At 45.5% G+C, this 9,841-nt stretch overlaps 1 protein-coding gene across 1 annotated transcript in view; it reads right to left on the bottom strand.

Moving 5' to 3' along the window:
- Positions 1-3,514: 3,514 nt before the first annotated feature.
- GPR107 (G protein-coupled receptor 107) overlaps positions 3,515-9,841 on the bottom strand; it is a 33,808-nt gene continuing 27,481 nt past the window's right edge. Inside the window, exon 18 of the mRNA XM_015879221.2 lies at positions 3,515-9,112. Coding sequence (XP_015734707.1) covers positions 9,016-9,112 — 97 coding nt within the window. The 3' untranslated portion in view covers positions 3,515-9,015. The remainder of the gene's footprint in view (positions 9,113-9,841) is intronic.

Raw genomic sequence — 9,841 nt, 5'->3', positions numbered from 1 at the left:
ATCTCACCGAGGAGAGGAGAAAAGTAATTGGGAACTGTGCGAGCCATCCACTTTCTCTAATTATTAGCTTGAACCTTGCCATTGCTTAAATAACAGCACCGGTGGCAGTTGCTGGGAGGCAGCAGAATGCAGCCCCAAAACCAACACAGCGGGAGCTGCGGGTGGGCAGAGCCGTGCAGGGCTGGGACAGAGCGATCTGTTCCTTTTGGGCTTCCTTGTGCCCCAGGAACAGGGCAGCAGCGGGGAGGGCTCAAAGCGTGGGGGAGGAAGGAGCACACACACACGAGATTAATTGTATCGGCTGCAAAAAGAGCGGCTATTTTAAGGTTAATGCTTAACGATCCTGAGTCAGGCAGAAGAAAAGCCGAAGGAAAGCAGAGGCAGCAGCTCAGGGTTGAACTGGCACAGCCAACCCCCCAAACAGCTGCTGCTTTGAGAGGGAGGGGGAAAAAAAATTCCAGCGGAATGAGTTCAATTTCCTGGTGTAAGAACCGCAGCGGGCAGCGCACTGAGCCCGTCCCATCCCAACCTGCCCTCACTGCTGCAGTGCTACGGCTCCTGAGCACAAGGAGATGGGGTTGGGGGCAGCACCAACAGGACCCTACAGGGCTCGGGAATCAGCCAAGAGCGGTGACACGGACCCCAGCAGCTCTCCAGCGTGGGCTGCTGCTGTTTGAGTTCATTGTAGATAGCGTGGTTTTAGACGGAACACGGCGAGGAGGAGGAAAACAAATCAGGTCATCGGGTAAACGGGCGCAGCAGCGGAGCCTGCAGGCTCAGCTCCCAAAGAAACGGAACTGCAGACGTGGAAAGCACGGCCGAGCTCTGGAAATAGGCACAGCCCTACAAAGGATGTAGGAGTGACAGCGGTACAGTTTGTTGCACTGGTGATTTCTCTGCTCAATTCTAGTGTGTATATAATATATATATATAGAGAGAGAGAGAGAGACAAAGCCGGGCAGGAGGCGGCGGTGCGATCCTCGGAGACACGCTGCAAATCACAGCTGGCACCTGGGAGAACAGCGTCCCTCCTGCAGCTCAACAGCCGCCTCCTCCAGCCTCCAAATGCTGCTTGAGAGCGGGCAGATGACAACCGAGAGCACAGCTACAGCATCACCCACCTGCAGCATCACAGGGGTCGGACAGGCTACGAAATCCAGCGCACAAAACCGATTTGCACCTATTTCTCTCATTTTACTGCCCCCCCCCGATGCTGCTTTGATTCATGACACCGCACAGGCACTATGGGACCGGTAAATGCCAGCGGGTTTTATGGCAGCAGGTCTTTGTGCTGAGTTTGTGCAGCAGTTATTACCTGACTTACCCAGAATACAGATGAGGGAGCACAGGTAGCAGCTTCATCCTAACGCAGAATGTCCCTGCTCCTGCCACGTAGCAGCCACAACTCACCCAGTCTATGTGCAAGGTTTAACAGTCAAAAGTGAACCCCTAAAGCAGGAATTATGCATGCAATATGCTTCACACCGAGATAAGCAAATGGCAGGAGAGCGAGCCGGCCTTTAGTCCAGCTCACAGCTGATAAGGGACTGCTCCCTACAGTACATTTAGCAGCGATTTGTCCAGCGCACTGTTCATTATCTGAAAGAACACAGAACTTCCTCCGTTTCTCCAGGGAAGGCTGTCTGCAGCCAAACCAGTCCTGTTGGCACAAGGTTCCTCCTGACATCTTGTTTTCCTCTGCTTTCGTTTCATCTCATCTCTCCACATCGCAGCCCTTGAGCCACGCTAATGAATTCCCAGTTTGTTTCTGCAGTTTCTCCCCATGCAGCCATTTTGTACCGCGCTACTCTCATCTCAGCTCTCTAATCATCACTTAGACAGGCTTAGAGATTTAATTCTTGTCACCTTCTGTCACTGCCTGTGTATCTCATCTCACCACGGCCATTCATTGCAGTGCCACCAGCTTGGCCAACACCTCCCAACACAAGTTGCATCCCTAAACACCAAAGCTGGGCTTCTTCCAGGAGATGCAGATCAATATCTTCATTAGAGCTGGGCCAGGTGTGGGATTCCTCATGCAGAGCAGCTCTATGGGAGAGGCATCTTCAGGCATGCTGACAAATGCTCTTCCACACCCCCTGTAAGAGCAGGGGATGCATTTGTAGGGTGACAGATTGCCACTGGGCTGTGCCACCCTACAACAGCGGCTCAAAACCACAGATGGTAAAAGCAGCTCAGTCTCCTGAGACAGAAACCTTATGTTTAAAACCTTATGTTTAAAACCTTCTGTCTACCTTTTGTGCAGGAGAGCCCCATTGCAAACAATTCCTACCACTAAGGATGCTGGAAGTCTCTGGCCAAGCTCAGTGCAACCATCCCAAGAGGGAGCAGTAATGAGTTCCTAAGCCACCCACTCCATTCCAATCCTGACCTACACCATTTAGCCCCGCTGCAGCAGTCCCACCCTGCAAACCTGTTTAGCTCTTCCTGATAAGATGATAACAGTGATTTTGTGCGCTGTGTTTCGACCACCCCAGCAGAAATATCCCATAGAGGAGAACAGCCACAAGAAAGCAACGTCACCCAAAGTGCAATTAGTTTCTATGGGCGGGAATGGAGAGGAGGAATGGATGACATGCATTTATTATGACGTGTTGAAGCCTTTGGCTCCTAACTGGGGACCCCAGTACGAGGATCAGCTGTGCCAAACACAAGCTGCTTTATTACCTCTCTGTTCAAAGCAATTTGTTCTTATTGACCATTCACCATACAGGGCACTACAGCACAGTCCTGCTTATTAGAGTCTGTCAGTCAGAAGGCAAAAGTGGGATTTAAAGAGAAGGCAGATCTTTGCAGGCATGAAGATAACCTTGCTAGTGCTTGAGCACTGACAGCAGGCAGCCTGGATTGCAGCAAGGAGCAGCAGATGATCAAGGCAGCTCCGAATTTCAGATGCTAACAGGAAATCCTTAAAGCAGGTGGAACCATTTACCTCCTCTGGCCAGAGGAATACCTAGAAACCTGGGTATAAACACAACATATCCAGGAAAGCTTCATTAGGTTATTGGTTATTTTTGCTCCTTTACAAATCAAGCAGATGGGCTTTGCTTGCAATAGACCATAACTACTAGGAGCCATTACAATTAAAGGCTTCTCCTCCCACTTTGAGAGCAGCCAAATCAGGATTCTTCCTGTATATACTACACTTAGTTTCAAGCTCAAGTGAACCTTTCCACCATGCAGCCCTACACTACATACCCCTTTGCCAGCAATTTGCTTGTCATTACAGCTGAGCTATTTCAGGTCCAGTACAACATGAGGGTAATGGAGATCCTCCTGCTTGAAGACAAGGCAGCTCAGGGAACACCTGCAGCAGCCCAGGAACAAAAAGCTTCTCCCATCCATTACATGCATACAGCTGCTCTGTGATTTGGCCCTGTACCCATGGAAAGTTAACAGCTGCAATTGGAGGTCAGGCATGGGGGGAAAAAAGGCTCTGAAATCAAAAGGTCATCTTGGTTACCAGCAATTCAGAAGCAGAAAACAAAATGCATTAAACTTTCTAGTCATTCAGTCTTTATTTTATACATTTGATCACAGCAGGGAAGCCAAGTTGCACAGACCATCCTGATTTATACCTACTTTGCTTCGCTCCAAATACTGCTCGCTGTTCTTTTAATAAAGCTTAAAAAATACTGAAAAAAAAAACAAACCAAAGTTATTTGTGCATCTGAAGAAGAACAGAAGAAAAGGCTATTGATAGGTCACCAAAAACCAAAAGGAAGAGGACCTTACTGTACAGGGAAGTCTCTGAGAGCTCTTTTTGGAGATCACTTACTAAATGAATTCAGAGCTACATTGTACAAGGTGCCCTAAAGCTGCTTAATGACACAAGAGGATCTAGAATTAATTATTCATAGGTACTGAAGGGAAAGGAAAACCATTTAGACCCATCCTCTGTTTTGACGGAACAGGTCCCAGCCCCACGCTCAGCTATCAGAGCTACAGGAGGAAGCACTGCTGATAAGGTGGAGGTCAGGCTCTACTTCATTACACAGAGAGCACAGCACCAGGTGAAATCCCACAGGGAGATATTTATTTAGAACAGTCCTTTCTACAGGATTGCAGCAGTCAGAACATAAGTGGGTTCTTAAGCCAGTCAACCTACATGGAGCGCCCCTTCTTCCTCAGCCATTTTCTTCTGGTTCCATCAATTTACACAAGTGTAACATCTCAGTATTTTTCTTACCCTGTTCCACCCACTTGCAAGTACACATCACGTGGAGTTCTTACAGGATCATTGCTATTTCCAAGCATAAAACTACGCAGGGGGAGGGGAAAAGGGGAGGAATGCACAGCCTTCTATATATCTCTAAGTGATTAATAAGCCAAAACTGCATCATACCCAATGGCTACAAGAAAAGCCAGATTAAACCAACTGAGCAACCAGCCCCAGGGAACACACAGACAGTGGTCAAGTACCCCTGGGGAGCAGCACCTCAGCTCTCATGAAGCATTCAGGTTAATGAAGTTACACACCAGGCTGCGGGTCTTGGATAGTTTAAGCCCAGTTGTGTTTCACACATCACTGTTACCTGCCACCCACATCTCCATGCTGAAAAACAGGGAAGTGTTTTATGATTGAAATGGAGGTCAGAAGGTAGAATCAATAAAACACGTTGGCTTTAAAGTAACAGTAGTCTGTTAGCTATTGTTACAGGTCAAACTGAAGGTGACAAAGCAGGCAGACTGAAGGAGCAGTTCCTTCAATACCTGCACATCCACCTGGTTTTGTAAGAGCTATGCAACCTCAGTTCTCATAGAGCTCAACAGAACCTACAAATACCCAGTATTTGCTTCTAATGCAGCTGGGCAATTTCCAAACAGACACGCACCTTGTCTATTTGTTTGCCACAGTTCAGCCTGCATTGCTCCTCTTTAAGAGAAGTGTACCATAAGGAAAAAGGAGTGTTAACACATTAAGAGTCTTCCATTGGACTCTAGTGCGTGCTGGAGTGATTAGGACATGTCCCCTTTATGTCCAGAAGGAATGTTACAGTACTTTGCAACACAAGGTGGATGCACGCTCAGGCTACAGAGAGTCCACCACCTAGCTTAGAAAAATACATCTTCCACATTACAAGCTCCAAGACAAAATACTGCAATGCAGCAAATTTTTACAACATGCTCCCAGGGTATGGCAGCGTGGAAATCCAGGAACAGGGCACTCAGCTGGAGAGAAACACTGAACAATGTGCTGTACAGATCGTGACACGCTGAGTTAGATGACAACATTAAAGAGCAGCTTAATAGGACAGCATGTGGCTTCTTCAACCAGAACTGCTACATTCTGAGGAAGCAGTAGCGACATTCCAGATGACCCCATTATGTCTTCCTTTCTTTTAATACTTCTCTTGATGAACATCAAGGAAAATGTTTTCAAGTCTGAAGAATGCAAGAGGCTGGCAGCTGCGCTGCAAGGAGGTTTCCTATGGAAGACAGCTTGCTTAACAGTCAGAGCGGGAAGGAGGAATGCATAGAGGCATCTGCATGTCACCATCAATAGGGATTTACTGGGGCATAAGCTGCATTACAACTCAAGAGTGAAGCAGTCTTGTTCCTCTCTGCGGAGGATGCACAGCAGCAGCAATGTGTGTGAATGCATTCACAACCACTTAGCCAGAATTAAAGCAGGGGTCCCTTCCCAGGACCCCTGTCAGCTACACTGCTGTGGACTCAGTGACTGCTTCAGCTGTTCACTTCAATAAGAGGCAGGCAGTAAGGCTCTATCCCAGGATGATTTGTACAGCCACGAGCAGCTCTTCTACTTCCCCTGCATGTGAAGGGCAGAGCTTCCTACCAGACAAGCACACTCAGTATCTGAGAGGTGAGCACTGTGATTATGCTGCCTGGTGAGCCCCTAAGCTGCTGCTTTTCACCAGCGATAGGAAGTCATGCAGATGTGGGCTTGCTCTGGGAGGAAGGGGGAGGGAGCAGCCCTCGCTCTGATGCTCTATGGCACAGCACACTCCATGCTGTGCACAAAGCACAACTGCAGGCGCTCTCTCCATCCTCCAACATCCCAGCAGCTGCTGTCTAATCATGCAACACTACAGGGACATCTTTCAACCTGCTTTGTGGACTCCTACACTGAAAAGTGCAAATTCACTTTGGAAATGGCTGCACTAAGAAAACTTGTCGCTGTTTTTTGACTTGCTCACCCACGTTTTGTTTCCTTATTAATGAATAGGACTGACTAGTCCCTGCTGTAGTGCCAGCCAGCGTCCTGCACTAAGTGCCAGCTGTAGCTGACTGCTAAGGCTCAGGTCTGAACTCGGAACCAGCTCTTCTAAGAACACTTTCAGAGCGCTACCACCAGGATTTTGTGCCAAGACAAAGAAGAAATCCCCGATCTTTTGGCCTCTGACTATGGAGGGTGCTGGTGGACACAGCTACACTTGATGCAACTTCAGCCAAAAAGAAACCCGAGATGAAGGTAAAAGCATTTCTTCTATCAGCGATTCACCGATGCTAAGGTATGAAAAGCCAGCTGTCAAACCAGCTCAGTGCACACCACGACCCAGCACAGCCACCAACGTTTTGGGAGTGAATGCTGCACCCATTAGAACTTCCAATTTCATTCAGAAATGACATTAACAGGTTCTAAGACATCATCACGTTCACACTAACAGCGCATTATTGCACTTTTGCTCCTGATAGTAAACGCTCATCTCTTACATCCCTCCATGCCAACTGACTCTGTGTCTCCAGAAGACAACTCTGAACAAGGCTCACAGTCTGTCTCAGCAGCCCTTTGGATACAGAGATACTTCCCCAGGGACAGAGCATCTGTACGAAGAATGAGAGGCCCCAGTTTGCAGGTATTTAACCACACAATGTGCTAGGGCTACCTATGCTTGTTTCTAGTTCAATTGCTCAAGTCCCAGCTATGAAATATGGAAAAGAACTTTCCATACAGGAATCTAGAAGGCTCATTGATCACGTAACAGCCTTTTCTGTGGTGTAGGCTCTCTTTTCACTTGAACTGTATCTCTGCAAAACAGTGACAGCAAACGCCAAAGCATCACTGCTGCAATTATAGTCTAGTTACAAGCCAAGGAGGAAAATAGAGAAGAGGACTCTGCACCAAGATAAGAAGGTTATTCTCATGCTTTATCTGAAGAGAAAACAGTTCCAGGTATCAAAGCAGGTAGATTAATTTCTACTACTTCCACGATGAATAAAATCAACACCAGGAAAAAAGAACTTGCTGTCAAAGAAAACAGTGCTGCTCTTCAAACAGCAAGTCTTGGTACAGGCTTCTGGCTAAGAGCTCTACTACCCACACTGAATACTAAGAAAGAAGTGGTTCAGCATTTCAACAAACAAAAAAGCAACTCCACAAAATAAAAATCCCACCCTATTCTTAAGTTAAAGAATGAGACAAAGCAGCCATAGTCATGGCAGCCCTTCCATCATTGTGCCCCGGAGATGCAGTCAAATAAGAAAAAGAAAAGCTAATTCCCAAATGAGTTTAAGAGATGTTGGCACATCTGAAGCTCTGTGAAGATGCCCATCCCTGTTACCAACAGGAGCACTTTACTCAACAGGTACCTCTTCACAGCTCTACATAAAGATTAAGGCTTCATTCGGTCAATGAGTTACAATTTTATTTTTCCTTAGAACTCATCCTTGTTACATCAGCGAACCACTTCTACCCTCCTACAAACTAACAACCAATTACTATGCCTCACTACTACAGCTACCAATGTGCCCTTCTAGCAGTACCAGAATGCTGGAGATGAAATGCATTTGTAACATGACTCTAAAGATCACACTGCAGATCTGCAGATGATAGTTAAGATTTGTGTATTCCAGCCATAATTCACTCCTTTTCTGAAAACAAAAATAAAAACCACTTAGACTGGGAGTTGCAGTTGCCTGAATTTGACAGCAATACCATTCCAACCAGTTCAGCTCATCTCATACATCAACGCCATGTTCTACACAGCCAGGGAGGTGTATGTAGCCACCCAGAGAGGCAAAGCAACTGAGAATAATGGAGAACCAGAGATTTATGCTGCAGTACATTTGCTGGTTTGATTTCCATTGGAGATTCTGGTACTATTCCACTGTACCAGGGAGTATCTTCTGAAAAATCTTTAAAGTATTTCAGAATGTAAAACAAAGTACTCTGGGTCATGGCTTAGAATTCCATGTTTTAGATAGCACGGCAGACCCCTAAATATAGGCAACAGTCCTTTACTTTGTGTATTTCCCATCAGGTGGGTGCGAATCAAGAGCAATCCTATTAGCAGTGGAGAATCCACATTAACACTTGTTGTGCTACAAGTTAGTGCTTTTAATGGAAAACAGTCGCTTGCTTCCTACGTAGCAATACATTTGAAAACCTGACATATTCAAGTAAAAGCCTGCACAAATTAGACAAGACACTTATCAATGTTCCAACTGATGTGAGGACTGGAGGAAGTCACCTGATCCCATAGCCCACTTAGTCTTAACTGTAGTTGTTTCAACTCATTTGCTTCGCAATATTTTGTCCAAGCCAAAAGGAGAGTTTATATATATATTAAAAAAAAATACTTACATCTCATCTTCTTTTCCCCACCTTCTGTGACACTTTGCATTTCCCAGCATAAGTGTTACTTAGCATGTGTGTGTATATATATATTTATGCACATTATATAAAATATATATCTTACATACACACTAAAGGTCTCTCTTCACATTAGACTTGCACATTCTGAAGAATGCAGCTGCAAAGAATACCAAACTGATCCAGAAAGGGGAAAAAAAGAATAAGCTGCCCAAAAGCCCTAGGAAAGCTTCACACTCCTTGCAGGTACCAAGAGATGCCTTTTTTTTTTTAATAATCAGAGGAATAGTTAAGATTTCTGCACTGCTTTGCTCCCCCTTGACACACCCCACTCTGCAGTTTCAGTGTTGGGAAGTGCTAAACGCTCCCTTTCCACTGAAAGTAATATTAATAAATTAAAAAAAGTTTCTGAGAAAGTGCTGCCTTAGTCCAGTCCATCATGCTGTGCTTTCCCACTCGCCCCGTGGCTCTGCTGAACCATTCACCACTTTCTTGACCTTCTTCATGCCCTCCATTACTCCAGAAGTTGTCACCCTGGAAGAAAAAGAAGAAACATCAGAAGAGAACTTGAGCTGCAGCATCAGTTTCACCAATAGCCCATGCTTTTCCTGTACTGATCAAATAACACTTCTCCTAAATGTCTCTTAACCCAGATCTACCAGTTTGGATGTTCTCTATTCCCTACCACTACCATTTTGCAGACCAGATACCGTTCTGGACACATCACTGATGGTGATGAGTCTCATTACTCCTCATCTGCCATTAAAATAGAACAGACAAATGTAGACGGGCTCACAGCTTCCCATTCTAGGAGTCCAGATGTAGCATCAGAAACAAACATTTAACACACTTGTACCAGTAGAACAAGTGTAGCTCCATAGTTAAAAAGCTGCTTCTTATGGTGGAATAGATGAAATGATGGTAATAGACAAGATCTAAACAGCATTCTGCTTGGAAGTTTCTTTATATGAACCCACAGCATCATTCAATTATTTCCCTTGTGCTAGAGAATATCCTATTGAAACAGTATTAGAGACACTGCAATGGAATAAGCATTACAATATTTGCTCATATTTGAAGATATATGGGGTTGTCACCTTGACACCAGCTGTTTATATGCTAAAGCTTGAGCAGCTTGCCTAGAAACTTTACAGCTGAACACCCTTAACTCTGCATTAGACTTAGTTGTGCATTTGACATGTATAATACATTGTTCCTGTTTAAAAAACAAGCATCACAGATGCTGCCCCAAGTGATCATTAC

Source organism: Coturnix japonica, chromosome 17 (genome assembly GCF_001577835.2).
Source record: "Coturnix japonica isolate 7356 chromosome 17, Coturnix japonica 2.1, whole genome shotgun sequence".
Classification (NCBI taxonomy): domain Eukaryota; kingdom Metazoa; phylum Chordata; class Aves; order Galliformes; family Phasianidae; genus Coturnix; species Coturnix japonica.
The sequence above is the reverse complement of the archived record's forward strand: the minus strand, read 5'-3'. Positions and strand labels throughout refer to the sequence as shown.